Raw genomic sequence first — 24,412 nt, 5'->3', positions numbered from 1 at the left:
TTCTTGGTCTCTGAGCTTTCGGAATATGCCTGCGTGACCTATTCCTCCAATGAAAAAGTCTCAGCATTTCTCTCCTCAGTTCATCGGAGAACTCACATAAACTAGCCAACCTCCGAAGTTCTGCCACGAAGTCGGGTATGCTCTGGCCCACACAGCGTCTGTAGTTGTAGAACCTGTGTCTGGCCATGTGTAGGCTGCTTGCTGGTTTCAGGTGGTCTCTTACCAGTGTGCTCAATTCTTCAAACGATTTGCTTTCTGGTTTCTCAGGTGCCAACAGATCCTTCATTAAAGCGTATGTTTTCGAGCCACAGCTGGTCAAGAGATGGGCTCTTCTCTTGTCTGCCGTATCGTCACCTAACCAGTCTTTGGTTACAAAGCTTTGCTGGAGCCTTTCTATAAAGTCCTCCCAATTGTCTCCCACATTGTACTTTTCATCTGATCCGTTGTTTGCCATTCTGTGGATTCTGTAATCCTGTAACCTGTTGCCACTGTAAAGTCCTGTCCCCTCAGTACAGATTCACATGAGGCATGTAGTGAAGTCAAGGTCACTCTGGACCTGCACCTTTTTATTTCACAGCTCTGGAAAGCTGCACTTGCCTGAGTCCTGTGCTTGTATACCTGTCTCTTGCAAGTGCACCCCTGGTGGTAAGGTATGCTGGTGGTTACAGGTCATATCTTATTACAGTCATGTATAGCATGTTGGGATACAGTTTTATATAATAATGTAAGATACATGACACAACTGTTTTATTCAAGTAGTTTGTATAAAATTAAGGTTTTCAGAATAATCCCCAGAGACCCTGGGGCATAGGTTTTCAATATTTCTGTGTGGGGGAACCCTCTGCAAATATTGACACAATCTTGGAGATTCCCCCACTACTGAAAGACAGCGTCAGTTAGCCAAAAGAAAACAATGGTAGGATTGTAGAAATATTTTTTTCGGGAACGGTATATAATTCTGTGTATGCAATAACATGCTTGTAGGTCAAAAAATAAAGAAATGTAAATACAGAAATGTGACCTTGTTAGCTCACCTTGCAGTTTGAAAACTGAGGCCTTGGTGTGTCTCCCGGGGAGTCTCGAGACCTGCAAGGTCGTGACTTGTATATTTTAGATTTTTTAACATGCATATCTATTTCTGTTGCTGTATGCTAACAACGAAGTCTGTATTGATGGCATCATTTTCCTTTGGGTGGTTGTTGCTATAGTTTGGAAATTAGTATACTGTGTCCGAGTGTCAGTATTTTAGGGGGCTTCCCATAGTTTGAGAACTACTGGTGTCAATATCCAAATTATGGAATGTAAATATGATGGATAGTTTTCCATATGCATGGTACAAAGGGTATAGCTACTTAATAACAACCAATAAAGCTGACTAAAGTGTGTCAAAAACACTGAATTTAACACCCCATTAAAGGTTCTTGATTTCCACACCGTTTTATTACATAAAAATTTGGATAAGCAGAATACGCAATGGGGGACTGTGGAACACAAATTTCCACTCCTAATTTTTCTTCTTTTTACTTCCTCTCCTGAAGATGCTTACTCTTGTGTATGATTTCACACTTAGCTGCCCTCCAATGCCACATTCAAGTGGCATACGCCCTTTGAGCCCAGTCAATAGATGGTCTACTCAACCAAAGAAGATATTACACAAAGCCAAATCCACCTCTTTCTCTCTCTTTTCCCCCCCCCCCCCCCACACCAACCTCCTCTCCTCACCCCTTCTTCCCATGGTATAATGGTACTGTACCATTTCCGCATGAAGATATTAGGAAATCTTAATTTAGAGCCCATCTTCAATTCTGTATCCCATGGTTTCCTGTCAAACATTCCAGTCCTGACTTTGTGCAGCAAATTCCATTTGTCTGCTCCACCAGGTGAAGAAGACGGATACTGCTAAAAGTCGTCTAGAGAAGAGGAACTCTGAGCTCATGGGACAAGTGGATACTCACCGGAGGCAGCTTGATGAAAAAGAGGATGAATGTCATAATCTGGGTAACCAGCTCCAGAATAAAGAGATTTTGATGAAGAAATGCTTTGAGGAGAAGGTAAGAGGAACATGTTCATATTAGAAGTGACTATGTTCTGGTCACAATGTACATGCCAAGGCTAGCAGTTAACAAAGCCATGCAGTATTTTGATATTTACCATCTGTTAAGGATTGTGATTTTTGCATTTAATTCATTCATGATCTTTTGTGCAAATAATGTTTTAAAAAATGTCACTTGTTTTCTTGCTATATATTGATTTTATTTTTGGGAACTGATTAATATCTACATCATTTTATTAACCACACTGCTGTTCGTTCTAAAGAATGAAAGTACTTATGTTTCTTGTAACAAAGCTGAATGTTCCGTGGAGAACAGAAAAATGAAGAAGCTTCCCTATTGCATTTTTAATTACATTTATACATAGAACCATCTCTTGCTATGTGTTTCTTAGCAATTTAAAATTGCTATCAGTAAATGAAGACTACAGGTGCAGCATAGCAATGCTATGAGTCCTGTTTTCTGATGATCAGGAAGTGATGAACCTGTTTTAATAATAGATCAGTATCACAGGCCACAGTGAAATTAATTTTGTGATGCATTTTGGCGCTTAGTAATTCAGAGCAAGTAAAAATGCAAGCAAACTATTTCAAAATACAATTTCTAAGCTGTGTAGAGTGTGAAATAAATTGATTTGATTTAACTTCCTCAGCACTGAATCTCCTTTCCAGCTATCAAATTACTTCATACATAATTCAGGGTTGTCAGGGCTGTAATTTAACCTTTTTGCTGTCTTTTTTTTTTTGCTGGGAGTGCCGTGGCCACTAGCAAATGTTCTTCACCAGCAAAGCTAATCAGAATCAAATCAAAACATATGCTTGGAATAACAAAAATATCTTAAATTGTACTCCCAGGTTCAAAGAGTCTACCATGCCAGTACGCCAGCCGAGGCTTGCAGACGAATAAATGTTGCGTGGTGAAGCTGCCCAGTGGCCATTAACCATCCCCTAGCCAGGAGTCGATGTCTTCAAGAAGAGACAAAATTAGCTAGAGAGAGAACTGCATTCCCTGAAATGAAATGCATTGTAAAATACATTGACCCTCCAGGAATCTCCATTTAAGCAGCCCCTTGTCTGACAAACTATAAAGAGAATAAACTCTACATTTGTTCTCGTTCACCATTTTGATAAATTGAGGTTAGCGTCAGACTATCGGTGGGGTTCCGGTTGGGTTCTGTTCAGATTAGTGCAATTTTAGAAATTTACGGACGTTTTTTAAAAAAAAAATATGTTCACTTGAGTTTTTAGATCGGCTGTATCCCAAATAACAGGTTATGATTGGTCAGTTTTGTTCTAAATTTGTTACAATTACGAAGTAGCTGTTGTCCAATTAAGGATGTTGCTGCGTTAGAAGGTTGTCTTCTAAATCACTAACCATTTCCAGTCGGAAGGAGCTGTTGCGTTCAAGAAGCAGACCTCAAATCTTCGAAGTCTGCGTCCAAAAACATGTTTTTTTAAAGATTCAAAATGTGGTTGCATGCCATGCATGATTTTATGAAGTTGTTTAATGGATGTTTAAGTAGGTGGAAGAGTTCATACAAGTTAACCTTTTTAGGGACTAAAATGCACATTTTAATGAAGAATATGATGTTTGAGGGTGCTTGTCTGGAGTGTTATATTTTCTTTATGCCACTACTCGAGGATGTCTCTATTAACCACCTGGCACAAGCAACAACAGCCTAATGTATGCCAAAATTATGAGTGAGCTTAATACTTGGGAGAATCACGATTGTTTGCCAGGATTTAACAGTCCGCCTTTTTGACCCGTTAAGTACTGAAGGATTTTTTGTTTTCCTATCGCTTACTACTCTGAAGATTAAAAGATAAATCCAGTCCTGGAAATCTGAAAAAAAATCGTGGAATGCTGGAAATGCACCGCAGATGTGTGGCCTTATGCAAGAGAAGCTGCTTAATGTTTTGGATGTGACTCTTCACCAGGACCCCTACTTAACAGTCAGCTGTGTATTTCCAGAATGTCCTATTTTTAGTAAACTTGCCTCTCTAACTTCTATTATTCTTGGGTACCTTTCCTGACCAAGGGAATCTCCATTGTGATTGAAGAAACACTTGTTTACAAAAAAAAGGACATGACTGTATCTATAAAGTGGTGTTTGGGTTAGCCCAACAAGCCAAAGACAACAGTTTGATGGCAAAGCCTGCTGCGAGTAGCACTACAGATTATGGAATAAAAAACACTTAACCAAAAAATATCGGGCCAGATCTACATCCAGTATCAATTCGAGAGCTATCTTTTTACACAACTGCCTCTGACATTCACCCTACTGCTGTCATTTATCCAGATTCTATGGAGTCGAGACAAGTGAGCTCGGTTCTTTCCTTGTCTGATATCAATCAGCAGGTGGTCGCACAGCCCTTGTGTTACAGAGAAGCAAACTAAAGCACTTGGGCTTTTAAAAACTCATTTCTTATAACTTGGATGGCACTAGGCAGAATGAAGGATAACAATGAACAAATGCTCTGAGCTGATGGAGGAGAGATCCGAGCTGGTTTTGATCGAATGTTTTTACAATCTGTCACTGTATACTCTTTAAAATGATGGTTGTACATCTCTGACAATACCTGAAAGAATTATACTCTGGATATTATTCCTTCCGTCAAAGCTGTCTTTGATTTATAATGCACCGTTACTCCGCTGTGCTTGATATTGCTCAACTTAAATCAGCTTATTATTTAATACAGAAATCTACTTAATAACTGTTCTTTAAAACTCTCAACAAGGTAAACGCTTGGAAGGGGCAGCAAATCTCTCCCAATCAGCGAGTTGGGAAATCCAGTGCCCAGCATCATATTAAACCATGCAAACAAGGTTCAATCCCTGATCTGTCCTGAGGTACTGCCATCAGCAGTTGGGGTTGGTGGCTCAGTCTCGGAGCCTCTGGGCTCGGAGCAGAAAATGTACGCAGCTTTCTGTTCAGTACCTCTATGTTGATGTTGGGCGTGAGCAGGATCCAACTCTGCTATGATGACTTAAATGGTCAACTCCCCCAACGTTATTCATAGCAAAAGCAGAATCCTGCGAATGGTGGAAATCTGAAATAACAAAATGCTGGAAATACTCTGGTCAGGCAGCACCTGTGGCGAGAGAAACAAAAGGTCATCAACCTGAAACATTACCAGTTTCTCTCCATAGATGCTGCCTTATTCATAGCAACTAGCCACTTGGGTGAGATGTGTGCACCCATTGAGCTGTATCCTAGCAAGAGTCAGTGCAAATAGGGGAGGGGAGGAGGAAATCCTGGAATAAAGCCAAAAACTGCACTTTCAGGTGTGATTGACACATTTGAGTAGGTTTTAATTGATAGCACTATGATTGAATTAAACTGCACGTCTTAAATTACAGCTGGCTGTACTCCTACTGGTTCATTAGTGCTGAAATGAAATGCTGTAAACTGCTAAACGTTGCAGAATGTAGTGCAGAGGAAATCTAGATGCGAGACATTGTGGTTTGATGGTGCAACCCAAGAGAATTGGACAATTTGTATCATGGGGCATGGACAAAAGGGAGGCACTGCATTCCTTCCAAGTCCTCGCAGATAATCAGTTTGCTTTGTTGTCGTTTTGATAATTTGATTCCAGTTTTACTGCACTTGCATTCAATGAGCTTTCAAAAAAACTCTTCCTTTTGCACTGATCTGACTGAATATAACACAAGGCACTGATATTTTTGCCATTTGTCAAGGTGACTGAAATAGAATTTTGGTCAAAACAATGACAATTTTCCCCCTACTCCCCACTGAAATATGTTTAGCTTGTAACCAGTGTGGCTGAATACACTATTGATCTGCACTGCGATTGATGCTTTAGCTGCACACTTAAGACAAGAGCTGGTTTGTTGATTGGTGCTGCCTCGGTATCTGCTGTAAATCTTTTTCATTGCTTTCTAGTCTTTGCCTTTCTCACCCAAGTTTATTGGGATTTAAAGTACTAGTAGCCCATGCTGCACCTATCTGGATCTGTCACAATTTGGTTTCTTTTGACAGTAGCCTAAAGTGAAAACAAACATGCCTACACAATCTGTAGCTGCTTTCCGATCTCCCGTGGTTTCAGAAGGGTCTGATGCATATGAATGCTTGGTAGACGTTAATATTTCAATTTTCATTTACTTTACCCAGCCTTGAATACTAAAAAGAAGTCTGGCATTTTCCCACAAGCTGCTGTCCAAGTATTGCAATGTGTAAAGGGAAAACTTGTTAACAGATTCCATATGCTGCAAATTTATTCTTGTGATGCAGAATGGTTGTGGATGTTGGCAGACTCCTTCCTGTAGACTTCGTAGAGTAGAATATTCATCGTTATATTTCATTGAACTTTCATGTGATAGATAAATGTAAATAATTTACATGATTTCAAGCTTCAAGAAGTTTTGAATCTTATACTTTCATCAACAGTGGTCACATCCTGATTAAACCTTTGGTATGCTGTGTACCCTTCCTATTGCACAACTGAGCTCCTGATGTGTTACAACATTGATGGAGGCATTTGTGTGTTACAACGTTGGAGGTACTTTCCAATGTCTTGTGGCAGGAGGCTAATTTACCTTTACAGCCGAGGTGACTTGTCTTTCCGACTAGATATGTTGCTTTACATTTCATTTCATTTGTGAAATGTGTGTATAATTCTCTATTTTTGAGAAGCACTGATCCTGAATGAGGTTTATGAACCATATTCAAGGCATAGTGTGACTAGGGAACAGTGCTTGTTTGCGGTGCAGTATGGCATGATGGAACCTACAAGAAGGAAGCAAATTACTTAAAGTAAGTTGCATTGGTAGGACTCTTGACTGAAAGGATGTCATAAACTGATTGTAGAGGGCATTACAGTATTTCACCAGGTTTTAAAAAAGAAACTGCTGCTGCCTAATGGAGAACAAAGGCAAGGCTTAGAAAGAATTGATTCAAGTGATTAAAAAGCAGATGTTTAAAATGTGACTAGTCTTGTGAGGTGGAATTTGCTGCCTAATGCAGTGAATGCACTGCAGTATTTGTTTTCCTGAACTCATTGGTAGAAGGTTCTGATATTAAATGTCAGATGTTCTCTTGATTTTAACAGGAAATGAATTCAACCAAATGACGATATTGTAACTTGGGGGCCGGGGGATTTAGTAGCTACAACAGTTTTAAACCATGTTCAGTGCCAAGATTTGAAATGTTTCTCTGCAGTGGTAATGTCTGTCAATAATATTCCATTTGTGCATGTGTCTAGTGGAGGATGAGGTTATAGTGTGCAGCATGTGCCAAGTACCATTCTAGCCAAGTTGTTTTCCTTGGCCAGCCCCTGCTCAGACACTGCACACCAGTTAATAGTGACTGCAGCAAACTGGAAGACGAAGAGGCAGTGGCTGAAGTGTTTTATCTGAAAGAAAAAGTAATTTAATGTGGATGAAGCGCAAAAAAAAATTAGGCGCTGGAAATCTGAAGCAAAACCGATAATGCAGAAAATGCTCAGCGGGTCAGTCACTACCTGTGGAGTGAGCATTTCAGATGTCGCCAGAACTGGTGAAGAGTCTACACCTGAAACATGAACTCGTCTGTTCTCTCCACAGGTGCTAATTGATTTGCTGAGGGTCTCCAACATTTTCTGACTTTGATTTGTAATATATATATATTTTTTTACACCTTCTCAAAATCCAATTCACAATCTTGGTCCTCCAGAATAAAAGCTTGACCAATCTCAGCGAGAAAGTTCTGAAGAATGGTGGAAAAATTGGCCTGAGGGATATGCTGTGCCTCTGGAGAAGCCCTAGTGGAAGAGGATAGCATAGCTGAGCGAGACTAACCTGGGGAGAGGAAGTAGAAGTGAAAGCACTTTTTTTTTTTTTTCCCCCGTTCCAGTTCTGCCTCCTAGATCTAGGGCTAGTGTTTCATGGTTTAAAATACTTGCTCGATTGTTTTGTTGACATCATGAGTTGAATCTTACCTTGCTTCTCGCATCATTTCAAGGCACATTTATTTTCATACATTGTATAGTTATTGGTATATATGATATTGTCCAGTTTGTTGTAAAAATGAAAAGAATGGAACATTAACAGTATCTCACCCTAGTGTAGCATAGCTCAATATTTTCTCCAGACATATCTCGAGTTTGGGAGGGCTAAATCTGTATTTCTACTGCAGTCTGTTTTTCACAGCAAGTTGGCATTTACAAAAAATACACACACTTGGCCTTGTGCTTACTGATATAGGCCCCAAGATTCCACACGTGGCAAAACAGGCGCCCCTTCGAGCTGGGCGCCCGATTTCGCGCGGAAAACGGCGCCTGAAAAAAAACGCGCTATTCTCTAGCGCTTTGCAGCTCGATGTCAGCTTGGCGTGGCGCCCAGGGGGCGGAGCCTACCATTCGCGCTGATTTTGTAAGTAGGAGGGGGCGGGTACCATTTAAATGAGTTTTTTTCGTGCCGGCAACCCTGTGCGTGCGCGTTGGAGCGTTCGCGCACGCGCAGTGTGAAGGAAACATTGGCACTCGGCCATTTTTGTAGTTCTTTGTAGCTGTTCAATTTTTATAATTTTTAAATAAAACCACATTGCCCTTCCATGATCAGCACTGCAGCTTCTTGCAGCAGTGAGAAGGCTGCAGGAAGCCTCAGAAGTTGAGGCAGCCGTTTCCCGACAGGCCCGACCGACGGCAGGGGGGCCTCCCTCCCTCCCTCCCTCCCTCCCCAACCCCCGCCGTCTGGAATGGCTGCCTCAACTTCTGAGGCTTCCTGCAGCCTTCTCACTGCCTCCCCCCCGCTGCCATCGGTCAGGCCCTCACTGCCTCTCTCTTTTCTCCCCCCCCCCCCCCCCCCCCCGCCTCGCCGTCGGGAACGGCTGCCTCAACTTCTGAGGCTTCCTGCAGCCTTCTCCCTGCCTGAAAGGCTGCCTGAAGCACTTTCACACAGGTAGGAACATGGTTTATTTAATCTTTTCTTATACAAATAATTCCAACCTGAATAAAAATTTATAAGTATAACTAAGGATTTATTGTAGAATGTAATGACTTCCCTCCTATCTGCCCCCCCCCCCCCCCCCAAACCTCGTTCCAGACACCTAATTTGTAACCTGCGCCTGATTTTTTTAAAATGTTTATACAAGGTTTTTTCAGGCCTACAAAAATCTTCACTTGCTCCATTCTAAGTTAGTTTGGAGTACGTTTTCACTTGAAACTTTCAAATCAGGCGTCCGTGTCCGGACAGGCCCCCTTTTGAGGAAAAAATTCTGTTCAAAAGTGAAACTGTTCTACATGACTAGAACTGCAGAAAACTTAAATGTGGAGAATTGCGATTTCTAAGATACTCCGTTCTCCACCAGTTGCTCCTAAAAATCGGGAGCAAATCATGTGGAAACTTGGGGCCATAGTCACTGTATCTAACTAAGATATTTAATTCTAGGTATTGTGCTCTGTTAAACATTTCTCCTTGTAAATGGACAATTGATCTTATTTGCACAAATGATATTTGTCCATTCAACATGGAATTATAAGAAATGAGAACATTTAAAACTGAAAGCATAGCAAGAATCTGGTTCTGAAGAGGGCAATGTGAATTGTACACTATTTACTAATAAACGATATTGGACATTAGTACTTTTGTAACCTCATGAAACACTGATCGGGAGAATCAGATTTTTATTTTTTACATTTTGCACCCAATCTAAGTTTTTGTTGTTAAGACCATTGTTAACTTTGTTTTTAATCGTAGCTTGCCAGCCTCATTTCCCCTCAATCATCACCAGCGTTTATAAGTGATCTGTGCTTTACGGTTCATTCCCTTCGCACTCGACCCCACTGACTAATCCAAGCTTTTCAAATCCTGAAGGAAATTGCTGGGCTGACTGTAGAAATGTTTATTGTACTAAATTAGAACAAAACAAATGGTAGCTTTCACACAGTGTCCAGTAACTGAGATTGGGCTATGGATTTAAAGGAGTTGCCTGCTTTGTTTTTCACATAGGTTAAATCTCCCTTATGCAGCATCCTCTGGACCTGGCTTGTGCCCAATAATGGATTTTGCCGGATGAGGGGAGGTCAGTGGCCCGGGGGGGAAGGGGGTGGAGGAGGATGTTGGCGTGTCTGCGCAGCCCCAAAAGAATGTTCAACATCACACATGTGGTTGTATGTCCACCCTTTTGAAGGAGGTGGTGCTTCTTTATAGTACAGGAAGTTTCACGAGTTAAGAGTCAAATTTAAAGGGACAAGGAGCATATCCAGGCATTAGGGTTACACATAGGAGCAGGAGGAGGCCACTCAGCCCCTCGAGCCTGTTCCACCATTCAATGACATCATGGCTAATCTGTGACTTAACTCCATGTACCCTCCTTTGCTCCAGAACCCTCAATACTTTTAGTTAACAAAAAGCTATCCTCCTCCGATTTTAAATTTAACATTTGATCTAGCATCAATTGCCATTTGCAGAAGAGCGTTCCAAACCGGTTATCATCCTGCGATTTTCATTTATCCTAATATTGGTGTGCTACCACCTATGTGGAGGTGTATACTTCGTGGTGGTTAGACAATCTCCAGGTTTTTTTGTTCAACACCATTCCAGATTTTGTACCAGTAAGACTTGGGCGAGTGTCAAGTGTCTCGTACCTGAGGAGATTTAGTTGTACGTTCTACAATCGTGAAATCCACTGTTGCTGGTTATTTGTTGGCTTTTAACAGAAGTGGGTTTATTGAAAATAACCTGTATTATCTGATGGTGTTCATCTGCTATCTGAAGACGAGGAGAACACGTGAGCTTGTCATTTTTAGTGATCGTATAACCATAACTAGGTGTCCTGTTTGACCCTAGGCAATGTTGCCTTGTATGCAAAATATTTAATGAATGTCATACTTTGGTTTGTAGGGAGTGAGCATTTGCTTAGTGAAGCTGCCCTCAGTGCTGAGCATGAGAAATTTCTGTTGAAACTCTAGAATTGTATCTTGGTGAAGTTAATGTGACAACAATTAAGTATTTTGTCCAGGATTTAGTAAGCTTATTGGCTTCCTTAATGTCACAGATTGATAGAATGGTTACAGCACAGAAGAAGGCCCTTTGAGCCCGTGGCGACTATCAGCTAGTCCCACTCCCCTGCCCTTTCCCTGTAGCCCTGCAATTTTTTTTCTTTCAAATACTTATCCAATTCCCTTTTGAAAGATGAGGTTGAGTCTGCCTCCACCACCCTTATAGGCAGTGCATTCCAGATCCTAACGACTCGCGTAAAAAAAGTTTTTTCTTGTGTCGCCTTTGGTTCTTTTGCCAATCACCTTAAATCTGTGTCCTCTGGTTCTCGACCCTTCCGCCAATGGGAGCAGTTTCTCTCTATCTACTCTGTCCAGATCCCTCATGATTTTGAACACCTCTAACGAATCTCCTCTCAACCTTCTCTGCTGCTAGGAGAACAATCCCAGCTTCTCCAGTCTATCCACGTAACTGAAGTCCCTCATCCCTGGAATCATTCTCTTAAATCTTTTCTGCACCTCCTCGAAGGCATTCTCGTCCTTCCTAAAGTGCGGTGCCCAGAATTGGACACACTACTCCAGTTGGGGCCAACCAGTGTTTTATACAGGTTCATCATAATTTCCACTTTTTTTTTTACACTCTATCTCCTATTTATGAAGCCCAGGATCCTGTAAGCCTCTTTAACTGCTTTCTCAACCTGGCCTGCCACCTTCAACAATTTATGCACTTATACCCCCAGGTTTCTCTCTCTTGTGCACCCTCTTTATGATTGTACCCTTTATTTTATATTTCCTCTCATTCTTTCTACCAAAATGCATCACTTAATTTTCTGCGTTAAATTTCATCTGCCACGTGTCTGCCCATTTAACCTGCCTGTCTTCCTGGAGTCTATCCCTCTCCTCCTCCTCTGTTCACTATATTTCCAAATTTTGTGTCCTCTGCAAATTTTGAAATTGTGCCCTGTGCACCCATGTCCAAGTCATTAATATATATCAAGAAAAGCAGTGGTCCCAGTACTGATCCCTGGGGAACCCCACTGTATACCTTCCTCCAGTCCATGAAACAACTGTTCACCACTGCTTCTGTTTCCTGTCAGTCAATTCAGTATCCATGCTGCCACTGTCCCTTTCATTCCACGGGTTTCAACTTTGCTGGTAAGCCTATTATGTGGCACTTTGTCGAAAGCCTTTTGGAAATCCATGTACACTACGTCAACCACATTGCCCTCATCAACCCTCTCTCTGTACCTTTTTTTTTAATGAGGCAGCAAACAGTTTCACTTCCAAGAATCGTATCGATTCAAACAAAAATTTGTGGGATTTGTTCAGTTATGGTTGAAGGTATTTATCAATTTGTTTTGTTCAAATTGCAGAGCCTAACTATAGCTCTGAGCAAAGGGCAGGCTAGATAGCTTCTGAAGCGGGTGAGAAAAGAAATAAAATTGCTACAGAAGAATATTCCGTGTACCAGGATTTAGCACAGTAGCCGTGAACTACTTATTTTACACGCACACGGCTGCAGGGTCACTTGGACAGGTTAGGTGAGTGGGCAAATGCATGGCAGATGCAGTATAATGTGGATAAATGTGAGGTTATCCACTTTGATGGCAAAAACATGAAGGCAGAATATTATCTGAATGGCAGCAGATTAGGAAAAGGAGAGGTGCAACGAGACTTGGGTGTCATGGTACATCAGTCATTAAAGGTTGGCATGCAGGTGTTGAAGGCAAATGGCATGTTGGCCTTCATAGCTAGGGGCTTTGAGTATAGGAGCAGGGAGGTCTTGCTGCAGCTTGACAGGGCCTTGGTGAGGCCTCACCTGGAATATTGTGTTCAGTTTTGGTCTCCTAATCTGAGGAAGGACGTTCTTGCTCTTGAGGGAGTGCAGCGAAGGTTCACCATACTGATTCCCGGGATGGCAGGACTGACATTTGAGGAGAGACTGGATCGACTGGGCCTGTATTCACTGGAGTTTAGAAGAATGAGAGGGGATCTCATAGAAACATATAAAATTCTGAAGGGACTGGACAGGTTAGATGCAGGAAAAATGTTCCTGATGTTGGGGAGTCAAGAACCAGGGGTCACAGTCTAAGGATAAGGAGTAAGCCATTTAGGACCGAGATGAGGAGATACTTCTTCACTCAGAGTTGTTAACCTGTGGAATTCTCTACCGCAGAGAGTTGTTGATGCCAGTTTGTTTGATATATTCAAGAGGGAGTTGGATATGGCCCTTACGACTAAAGTGATCAAGTGGTATGGAGAGAAAGCAGGAAAGGGGTGCTGAAGTGAATGATCAGCCATGATCATATTGAATGATGGTGCAGGCTCGAAGGGCTGAATGGCCTACTCCGGCACCTATTTTCTATGTTTCTATTTTCTACTATTGAGCAGCTAGCTGTATGGAACTATTGTAAATATTTTATTATACATGTCTATTTTCTTACTACATAGTAAATGTGTTTAAAGATTATATTTAATCACTTAGAAGTTGCACTTTTGAATCTCTGTTCTAGCAGTGTGCATGGACCTGGAGATTAACATAAAAAGAAGCAGGAGTAAGCCATTCGGCCCTTCAAGCCAGTCAATATCGCACCATCAATTCCATCTACCCGCACTATCTCTTGATTCCTGTAGTATCCAAAAATCTTTCGATCTTTGTCTTGAATATACTCAACGACTGAGCATCCACAGCCCTCGGAAAAGCTGTTTTTTGGGGCGCGATACACATGCGCCGAAAACCGGCCTTTCCGATCTCAAGATTTCTCTTAACAGATCCTCTGCATCCCTGGGGGAAGGACATTGACGCAGGAAAGATTGGGTTATTTGCCCAACTCATGCCCAGCGAATGTCCTTCATACTTTTACGGCTCGTAAAAGCAGACGCATAGCTTACTTTTACCAGTGTAAGAGTTTTAAAACATAAAAATTAAATTTGAATACTCGTTTTTATATTTAAAAACCCTGTCCATTATTTTTAACACGATTAAAACACATTTATAAAAAAAAAAAATCCCAAATATTTTTTTCTAAAACATTTAATTTCACTTAATTTTAAATGTGCGATGTTATGTTTATTTATTCTGTGTTTCGGTGTTTTAGGTGTTTTTCTCATTGAGAATAATGGGAGTCCGTACGAACAGAGCTCCCATTTTTATCAATGAGAATGCTGCATAGTGATTGGTGGTCCAGACCCACGTGATCCCAGATTGTGTATGTAAGTGCAAACCGGAAAAACATCGCCGTGTTCTGTCAGTGAATCCCGGCCTCCGACCGGGATCCTACGTTCCTCTGGGACCACCAGGTACTTTTGTAAAAAAATTTTGGGTCGGAGGCGTTCGTACGAAGGAAGCCTCCGACAGCAGTTTTTGCCCCTAATATAATAGATAATTGGAATAGTATGTGACCACTGGGATTTGTAACCCATCAGCAGAGCTCTTAATGGCTCTTCTCAGCAGTAATACAGTTTTAAGAATGACACAATGATACAGTCCAGTTTTTTTTTTTCCTGATCCCATTGACAACAGAATTGTCACCCTCTGTATCCCAAGAGCACAGGGAGACCACTCGCTATGGAGGGAATTGCGGTTGGAGGTTTCCTGCGGGCGGATGCCTCCGACCAACTTTTTTTTAAACGAAAGTACCTGATGGTCCCGGAGGAACGTATACTTGCGGTCCGAGGCCTCATATGAGCTCTCACATTCCAAGAACGTGGGCGCAACCTGGGATCACGTGGGCATTGGACTACCAATGCACATGGTGTATTCTCATTGATAGTAATGGTGAGTTCTGTTTGTATGAGCTCCCATTACTTTCAATGAGAATACCCCCAAAAACACAAACGCAACACAATAAATAAAAAAAAACCCTCGCATATTTAAAATTAAGTGAAATTGAATTTAATTAAGTTTTAGACATTTATTTTTTTTTTTTTGAATTAAAAAAAAAAAAAATGTTTTAATAGGGGTAAAAATAAACTTGCCTAAAAATAAGTGATAACATTTAATTTTTCTATCTTTTAAAACTCTTATGCCTGATAAAAGCATAAGAGTTTAAAGGACATTTGCTGGGCAAATAGCGCGCGAACTGTTGGAACTGTCACAAGATATTTGACAGTTTGCAAATGCTGGTTCTGGGTGCGTGAACTGACATTTGCGGGGCTTTGGGTGCGTGCGCATGTCGTACACCCGGAGAGGCTGCAACTCACGGCCCAATGTTTTTCGAAAACTAAAAATGCAAATTTCTTGATTTCATTTTTGGGTGACCTCTTGTGGATTATGTTATAATGAAAGGCATGGTTATGCAGAGGTTTATCCTAATGGAGTTAAAAGGGGGGAAAAAAATCATGAATTTTGAATCACTGCCAGTTTCTGTTTCTGGTGCAAAGTTTAATTTAATTCTTGAAAATGAATAAAACATGGGCTGTAGTTTCTCAATCTTCTACAGAGTAAAAGCTTTCAATCATAAAATATATTTGGGCTATCAGTGAATAATATCTGCAGTATTAATCTACCAGAACAAATTGTAATGGATGCTGTATTTCCTATAGTACATATCAAACCAATCGGCTGCAGGTTGTGCTAGATGGGATATGGTTAATGTCAAATCTTCGGGTGGTTTGGGCTGTTCCAAATTCTGACTACCTTGTTTGGAGGTTAAATAAAGAAACAGGAGCAAGATAGAGATAAGCTGTGATCTTTGTTTTTTTTTAAAAAAATCAATGTTTCTCCCTTTCTCCTGAATGTGCTGACTCCTGCTAGGATATAGTCTGGGCATCATCAGTTTCCCAGTGCCTTGCCCAAGTAACCATTCTTCATATGTGAACCAATAGTGAGTTGATCATGTATTCGACTGTGAAGGACCTCACGGGTGAGCCTGATGCTGTTTAACATCAGGAGTCATTGGGTGGCAATCAGGATTTGTTTCCCTCTACAGCCTAGAAATGAAGCAGCCTATTGTAGCACCTCAAATGAGATCAGCTATCATTGGCACCTGGTCCCCCAATGACTTAAATGTGTTTAAATCCCTTCATTGTCCCACCCTCCCTATCTCTGTAACCTTTTCCAACCTAACCCCTTCTCCTGGGAACACTGCATTCCTCCAACTCTGGCCTCCTGTACAACCCCTTTCCCTTTGTCCCACCATTGGCGGCCATGCCTTCAGCCATCTTGGCTCTAGACTCTGGAATTCCCTTCCTAAGTGCCTCTGCCTCCATCTCCTTTTATGATCCTCCTTAATGCCCACCTCCTTGAGCACACTTCTGATCACCTGTCCTAATATCTCATTCTTTGGCTCTGCCTCAGTTTAATGTCTGATCTGTGAAGTGCACGGGAATGTTTTCTACATTAGAGGCCATCAATACAAAATAGTCACCAACAAATCAATTAGGGAATTCGGAAGAAACTTCTTCACCCAGAGAGCGGTGAGAATGTGGAACTCTCTACCACAGGGAGTGGTTGAGGCAAATCTTATCGATGCATTTAAGGGGACGTTAGTAAGCCTATGACGGAGAAAGGAATAGAGGGTTATGCTGATAGATTTAGATGAGGAAAGATGGGAGGAGGCTCGAGTGGAGCATAAACACCGCATGGACTGGTTGGGCCAAATGGCCTGTTTCTGTGCCGTATATCCTGTGTAAATGCAAGTTGTTGTAACTCGGTAAAGACCAAGGATTAAATGTTGAACTTTCCTGGTCTGAACTCTGCAATACTGAATAAAATTGCTGAACCATTAAGTAATTCAAGAAGGATGGATATCTGTTGGGGTTCGCATAGTTAAAGCTTTGTGACAATGGAGCTTTGTTCTGTTAGACGTGTCTAGAAATCGCTTTAACATTGGTTGCCATTGTGAAATCATTTGAAATATAAAAAATTCACGAACCTTGGCATAGAAATATTGATCAAGTTAGATATATAAAATGATTTGCATAAAACAGGCTTTCACTTTTTTTTTTCTTTTTCCCACAAGGTTAAATTTCAGAGTAATGTAACAGACCAGCTGTCTTTGATCCATCGGTTACAAGGTAAGAATTGAGGGGTTTGAATGTTTTGGGCCAAGTGTTCAGATTTTGGCTACCAATATAGCTTACCACATAACACTGCTTTTAGCACTGATATACTCATAGGGCTAGACTTTCAGCACATCATCGCCCATTTAGCATCCATATAAGCACTGAGATTCAGGCTATTGCCCATATTTGATGAAAAATGGAAACTAGTGCCCGATTATTGCCAATTTATCACCGGCGCGACTTTCGACATACAGGAATGAGCTGCATTGCTCGGCATGTTTTTTAAAAGATTATGATATCCTCGTGCAAGGCCCAGAATATTGTTTATAATGGAAACTAGTGCCAGATTATTGCCGAGTGCTACTTTCGGCATTTCGCGTAAATGATTGCTTGCCCAAAAAGACGTTCAAGCAAAGCTGCACTCACCTGACCTTATCTCGGCATTACGGACGCCATTTTGTAACTCTAATGATCTTTAATAAAAAGCTGCTTGAAGTGGTTGGGAGGAGAAGTAATTTGTGTGATTTTAAGGACGTTTTTGAATCTTGCCAATCATCTAATCACATTGTGGTTAATTTCCAGTTTATATTGTATTTGTTGAGGACAATTTAAGACAGCTTAGGGTGTTTATAGTGATGGGGCCTCTAATTTCTTAACCAGTATTGATGACTACTCACATGTTGCAGAATAGAGATGGGCGAAGGTTCATTGGGCACAATGCTCTTCAATCAGAGGTAGGAGACGTTCTACCCAACGCATTTACAAGGATAAGTGATCATACCAGGACTTGGCCAATAGTGTTAGAAGGTTGCGATTCCGAAAGAAGGTCATCAGTGAGATATGCCAGCTAATTAAGGGAGATTTGCAGCCTACCAGCACCATCAGGACCGCACTGCTCGTTAGGGTTACTGCGACACTTTCCTTCTACGCATCGGGCTCCTTTCAGGCCTCAGCTAGTGACATTTGCGGTATCACTCAGCACGCCACACATTGCTGCATTCGACAGGTAACTGAAGCCCTTTACGCACGCAGGATGGACTTTATAAACTTCCCTATGACCAGGGAGGCACAGAGTGATGGGGCTTTGGGGTTCTTGAGAATAACACACTTCCCCACGGTGCATGGAGCAATAGACTCTATGTACATCGCCCTGCGAGCACGTTTACAGGATGCAGAGGCCTTTTGGAACCGAAAGGGATTCCACTCTCTGAATGTGCAGCTCGTTGTCGACCACAAGCAAACAATCGTGGCAGTAAATGCAAATTTTCCAGTATCCATGATGCACAAATCGTGTGAGCATTGTCTCTGACCTGTTTAATAGTCAGCCACAAGATCACTGTTGGATGCTGGGGGATAAAGGATATGGCCATGCCAGCTGGCTCATGACCCCCCCCTGGGTAAGCCCCAGACAGAAGCCGAGAAGCATTGCAACAAAAGCCATATAGCCACCCACAATATCATCCAAGACAATTGGAGTTCTGAGCCTGGACCACTCTGGCAACCTTCAATACCACCCTCAGCAGGTTGCAGAGTTTGTTGTGGTGTGCTGCATGTTGCATAACCTACCTAACAGGAGAGGCCAACAGTTGCCAGGTGGGACTGCCGGTCCACCTCGAGAGAGGGGAGGATGAGGACCTCGGGGAGGACAATCAGCCTGATGAACTCCACGCCCTCCCACTTCACTGGAAAAGCCCCGTGATAGTTACGCAGCTGCAAAATTGTTGCGTCAGCAGCTCGTGGAAAGCTTTTGCGTGATGTTACGTTGGTGACCGTTCGTTACGTTAAGTTTCATCCTTGCCTGGCCATGGCCATTGTTTGCACCCCTGTATTGATGTTTTATCATACGTTATTAGAAGATACTTCACAACAATTGTGAACTTAAATTAAAAAATGTAGTAATTTAATAACTGATTTGAAATATTCAATGAACTATAACATCCCCCCCCCCCCCCCAAACAGTCAACACAATTTTTTCAAGAACAATAGAATGATAACACCCTCCCACCATCCTCAACAATCAACAATTCAAAAGAAAAATAACCATAATATACGGCTTCTCCCCACCCCCCCTCCCCACCTGCAGCCACGCTTCCCTCTTCTAACTTTACCCTCCCTCGTCGCAACCCCCGCTTTCCCCACTTAATCCCCTAGTAACGGAACCAAGTCTTGCAGCAAAACACCAAGGGCTGCTGCTGTGGGGTGGGGGGTGGGGGGGGGTGACCTCTGGATCGAGGAGAAGACATTTGCGAAGAAACGTCTTCCGAGTCAGAAGGAAGTTCTTCCTCCTGTCTTCCATCTGTCGTGCTGGATGGTGGTATGGCACCTTGGGGTGCAGTGCTGTATCCCAAAACTATCGTATGCCGCAAAGCATCGACAGTTGGTCGTTTGCCGCAGCCATCTGCCGTATGCCCTCTGATATTCTGGCAGATAGTGTGGCAATGTTGCCAGTCAACCCACCAGTCGCCTGGAGGAGCTCTCGACCTATGTCGACGCTCACCCTCAACAGTGACACTATGTTCTCGTTGACATCTGCCCGTTGCAGCGCGTGCCTACCTCGCCGACCCAACCTCCAAGCTGCATGCATAACTTTACATCATTCATATATTATAATCAAATGGCATTAAATTACTTTAAATTACCACATTGCTCACGTTGCACCACCACAGGTGACAGAACGATTATGCATGCCCACTAAGGCTACGGCACACTCATCCAGGTCGATCATAGGGTGAAGATCAGCAGGCCCTCCTCTGGTCCGCCTCCATTCCATCTGATTCTCAGATAGCTTCCTCTGCAAAAGTGGCCAGAGCATGGCATAAGCTAATTGCCTTGGTACTATTACGGAAACACAACAGATATTGTAATCCACAATTAGTCACCTCATGCTATTCATTGTTAACGTTGTATGCTAATACTGTTTGTGTCCAATGGATGCATGGTTATAACATCTACATTCAGAGAAAATATTTAAGAACATGTTTAGGAACTAATGCTTGACACCAACCCTCTCCCATACAATCTCCAGGAAAGGCCCCATCCATGGGCCATGCCATTCGGCACCCGAGGGGAGGGAGGTGGTTTATTGGAATCGATGGAGATCCCCTAAGGCTCCCTGAGGGAGTGGGGGGGGGGGGGGAATCAGGACCACTGGTGAACTTGGCAATGACAGAACTGTAATGGGAGGGGGCACCGTATCCCTGAACTGTGCTTGGAGACCTCAGTTTGGCTGGAGCTAGTGTCCCAGGGCATACAGTAAGCCAGGGCAGCTCTCCCCCAGTCTAGGCTAGGTCACTGTGACAGCAGCTGGAAGGAGACTCTCAGTCTGGGCAAAGCTGACCGGACCCTTCTGTGCTCAGTCGTGTCCCCAACCACCAACCTAACCAAAAAGGAGACTGTGCCCAAGTTAGAGTATCTTTCTAAACTAAAGTGGTAGAAATGCTGAGTGTTTGCGGTCTGTCTGTTTCCAGTCATTCCTTTGGCCCCAATTTTTGATCAAAGCGTTTAAATAATAATTAATACTGTCTATAAAGTTTAAGGCATCTCAGCAACATTAGAGGAAAAGGGTGTTGGTTCCGACTCCAGTTCAGATCTTAACAGGGAAGTTACCCAAGATTACCCAGCTTAATTACAATCCGGCAGATTTATATTCTAATGAGTCAGTGTATCATTACAATTATAAATTTAATAATTTAATACTTACTCTTGCCGATGAACCAAGACTGTTCCAGCGCTTGAGGCACTGGTCTGTCTTGTCTATCGTGAGCCACAGATGACACTATAGGGGTGCTATTTGCTGGTATATCCGGTGGGGGGAGGTTTCCCACGCCCATCTCTGGTTGATTGGCTCCACCGAGTCTCCATCTTGTAGACTAAGGCCTTGTTCGCCTCTTCGGAGAAGGCTTTCGCCCTACTTCTCCCTGCAACTTCCAACGCACACTCCTGATTCCTCTTGCTCCATCTCCATCTTATCTGCTTATCAGTTCCTTCAAAAAATGACTCCACGCAAACCTTCCTTCTCTCTCTCTCCCTCCATTTGCCTTCTGAGCTTGCGTTGATGACCCCTGCCCTCCCGAATCGCGGGAAACGTTCTTTGCCTGAAAAAAAAATGCACATGCGCAGAACGTCTGTCCATTGCTATGGATGCCAGCCTTGCACGACTGAATACATTGCTATCGCCCATTTCACATCGCTAAGGCTATTGCCCAAATTAAAAAGGCGAAACTAGCGGTTTTTAAAATGGGCGATATTCCACCGATCCTGAAAAATAAAAAAACCACTAACGCCGGAAATTTCGCCCATTTTTGGGCAATAGCGATCACAGTGGAAAGTCTAGCCTATAGTATTTTCAGCACTACAGCTTATTTAAAAAAAAAAGCTGATGTCTGTATAAGTAACCATGAAGCTGTGGGATTGTTGTAAACATCCATCTGGTTCACTAATGCCTTTAAGGAAGGAAACCTGCCGTCCTTACCCACTCTGGGCTTATATGTGACTCCAGTCCCACGCTAACGTAGTTGACTCTAAACCTGCCCTCTGGGCAATAAATGCTTGCTTTTCCAGCGATGCCAACATCTTGAGAATGAAAATTAATTCAGTATGACACACAATTTCTAGCTCTTACTATACATGAACACAATTCACCCGTTCACAACGTAAGTCAGGGTGGCCTTTAACCATTTCAGGGAAAACTAATAGGATTATCTTTAATCTTTTAGTGATGATCCTTATTGCGATTGTGTAAAACAACCAGTGCGAAAATAATTCTTTCACCATTGAGAGCCTTCTGAGACTTGATGATCTGCATGGCGTATTTAAGCACCATTTAATTATAATCTAAAGTTTGAGAACCATACTTCCAATTTTCTTTGGCACACTGCATGAGACTGAGACATGTCTTGGCCTGGGCAGTGTTTGTGGCACCTCAATCACCTCCGAACCCCTAAACTAGTGAAATGAAAAGCTATCAAAGTGCTTCCCCCTCTCATTGCTACCAGTGGCACCCTGCTAATTGTGTATGTTTGGACTTTAGGTGAGGGTGGGATTGGCTTTGGTTGTGATGCATTCTATAGTCAAGTAGCCGCCTGCTCACTGCCTTTCGAGTATGACACCTGTGAAATTGTACCTCAGCAAAAATCAGCAGGTTGAGAAGAGAAAATGTATGGAGGGGAAGAGCAGTTGGGCAATAGTCAGACTTGCATGTGTTCTCCCACTTTGACTTCAAACTTGTTAATTTGTAGCATTTTAATTCAGAAAGTGTTGAACTCTAGTGTGATTCTCTGAGTTGCAACATTACTGAACTCCTGCAGTATGTGGAGGATCTGCAGTTGAAGGAAGCTATCTACTGGTGGTGATCAATTTTAAAATGGCAGAACGTGTCATGAATACGTACAAACAGGAGTAGGCCATTCATCCCTGTGAGCCTGTTCTGCTATATTGTAAATGGTTATTTCATAAGTCATTTGTTTTTGTAATAAACTATTGCACAAACATGAAGATAGGTACCTTTTTATATGGCTTTGAAAGGGGAGATCCCATGGGTGATATCCCGTGTCACATTGGCATCAAAAACATCTCCATGATGTCTGTTATTTTCCACTCTGATCTGTGCTTATTCCTATGGTATGTTGATGCTTCAGTTTGGCAAATGATGCTCCTACCAGATGGGCCATTTAATACCTCTTCCTCAGATAATTGGATCACGGAAGCAGCTTGCATTGTTTTGTTTTTTTGGCTTTTGCAAACCAAGTGCTCATGAACACCATTCCTGAAAGGTTGCATTGTGGCATCGCAAGGTGGAGCAATGATGAGTTGCTGTAGTGAATTGTACAATATAGGTTTCACGGAGTAATTTTGGCAATTGCTCTGCTACATGTGTTAAAATGAAACTAAAGCTGTTCTTTTTGGTGTAACTAGCAATCAACCAGAAAGGATAATGTTACCTTTAGTTCCTATTAAGCAAGCAGTGTGTGAAGGATGAAGGGAGTTAATTGGTACCACAAGTAATGTTCATGTTTATAAACCAGTGATTGAATTGGGTGCCATTAAAGTGATATGTACTTATTTATAGGTTTTTGTGGGACTTCTGATACTGGGGCAGTGGAACAATATTCATGCCTTCAGCAGGAGTCTGTTGCCTGTTGTGCAGTTTGCCATTAGAGCCCATTGGGTGAGCTGTTAGAATATTGGAGCTCCTTCTTGTGGCTCAACCAACCAACAGCAGCATTTAGTTTTACCCATCAGCATTCGGATTCTCTGCAGGTCCTCGTCAGGTTGTGGCTCCGAGTTGTAGAATTTTCTACCTCCTTGACTTTGAAAGGACAGTTATAAACTAGTTATTGAAGTAATGACTAAGTGACAAAAAAGGGTTTGCAAGTCTTTTACAGATGTAGATACCTGGTGATGTAATTTACAGAATGCTTCATGTATTTGCATGGTTCTGACAATCCAGTTTGGCTTTTTATTAGAGGGCCTGCTACATGTGTTAAAATTAAACCAAAACTATTTGTTTTGGTGTAACTATCAATTGACTGCATGTGTAGCATCTCTGTAACTTCGCCCTGAATTGGTCAATATTAGTCAAGATATTAATAGGTCATAAAGGTGGACTTGCAGCTTGCTGAAGTCTTAGAATCCATCCGTTGTGCTGTCTGGCCTGTTGCAGCTCCTCTCGTTCCAATTGTCTGTCACTGGAATTCACTTAAACTTTTAAAATGGCGCATATTCTGTAGCGTTTCTTTTCAAAACAAGCCCCTTCAATTTTTGTAGGCTGTTCATAACTAAGGATAGTTCTACATCACACTGTTCTGCAGGGAGGTAGGATGCAAGGTCACATCAGCAGTTCTTCAGATGGGTATGATCATGAATGCTTCCTAACATCTTGCTCTATAATATGAACCTGGCTGGGAGCAGTCCATCTGGTATGTGGTATCAAAGGGGGACTAAACAAGAGAGGAAGATATTTTTTTTTAAATGAGTAAAAGAGTTGACTAATGTTAAGTTTCATATCTAGCCTGCCACCCCCACACAGTTACTTCAGGCACACTCCAAAATGCTCCACTTGCTACACCAGAGCTTCAGTTGAAGGCCATTGCACTAAAGTGAAATGTCAGTAAGTGGCCAGTAAGCGTCCTTGGGTTGGGTTGTACTGCACTTTGTACACACACCAGTAAGCGATAGTGGTCTGAGGCACGTATCACTCCACAAGATGTTAGAGCATTTCCTAATCCTGAGCCACTTTTTCATTGGGTTGTAAATCTGTGGAATTTGCTGCCTCAGTGAGCTGTGGAAGCTGGGACATTGAATAAATTTAAGACAGAAATGGGCAGTTTCTTAACCGATAAGGGGTTATGGGGAGCGGGCGGGGAAGTGGAGCTGAGTTCATGATCAGATCAGCCATGATCTTATTCAATGGCGGAGCAG

The 24,412-nt window shown here is 42.2% G+C and overlaps 1 protein-coding gene across 3 annotated transcripts in view; it reads left to right on the top strand.

The window, feature by feature from the left end:
* The window catches only part of golm2 (golgi membrane protein 2), a 101,503-nt gene that overhangs the window by 25,517 nt on the left and 51,574 nt on the right, over nucleotides 1–24,412 (top strand). For 2 of the 3 annotated variants that reach the window (XM_070858571.1, XM_070858572.1), the window contains exons 2-3: nucleotides 1,881–2,051; nucleotides 16,951–17,005. In XM_070858571.1, the coding sequence (XP_070714672.1) occupies nucleotides 1,881–2,051; nucleotides 16,951–17,005 (226 nt within the window). The remainder of the gene's footprint in view (nucleotides 1–1,880; nucleotides 2,052–16,950; nucleotides 17,006–24,412) is intronic. The other variant, XM_070858573.1, reaches the window with a different exon arrangement.

This window comes from Pristiophorus japonicus, chromosome 17 (assembly GCF_044704955.1).
Source record: "Pristiophorus japonicus isolate sPriJap1 chromosome 17, sPriJap1.hap1, whole genome shotgun sequence".
NCBI classification, from domain to species: domain Eukaryota; kingdom Metazoa; phylum Chordata; class Chondrichthyes; family Pristiophoridae; genus Pristiophorus; species Pristiophorus japonicus.
The sequence above is the reverse complement of the archived record's forward strand: the minus strand, read 5'-3'. Positions and strand labels throughout refer to the sequence as shown.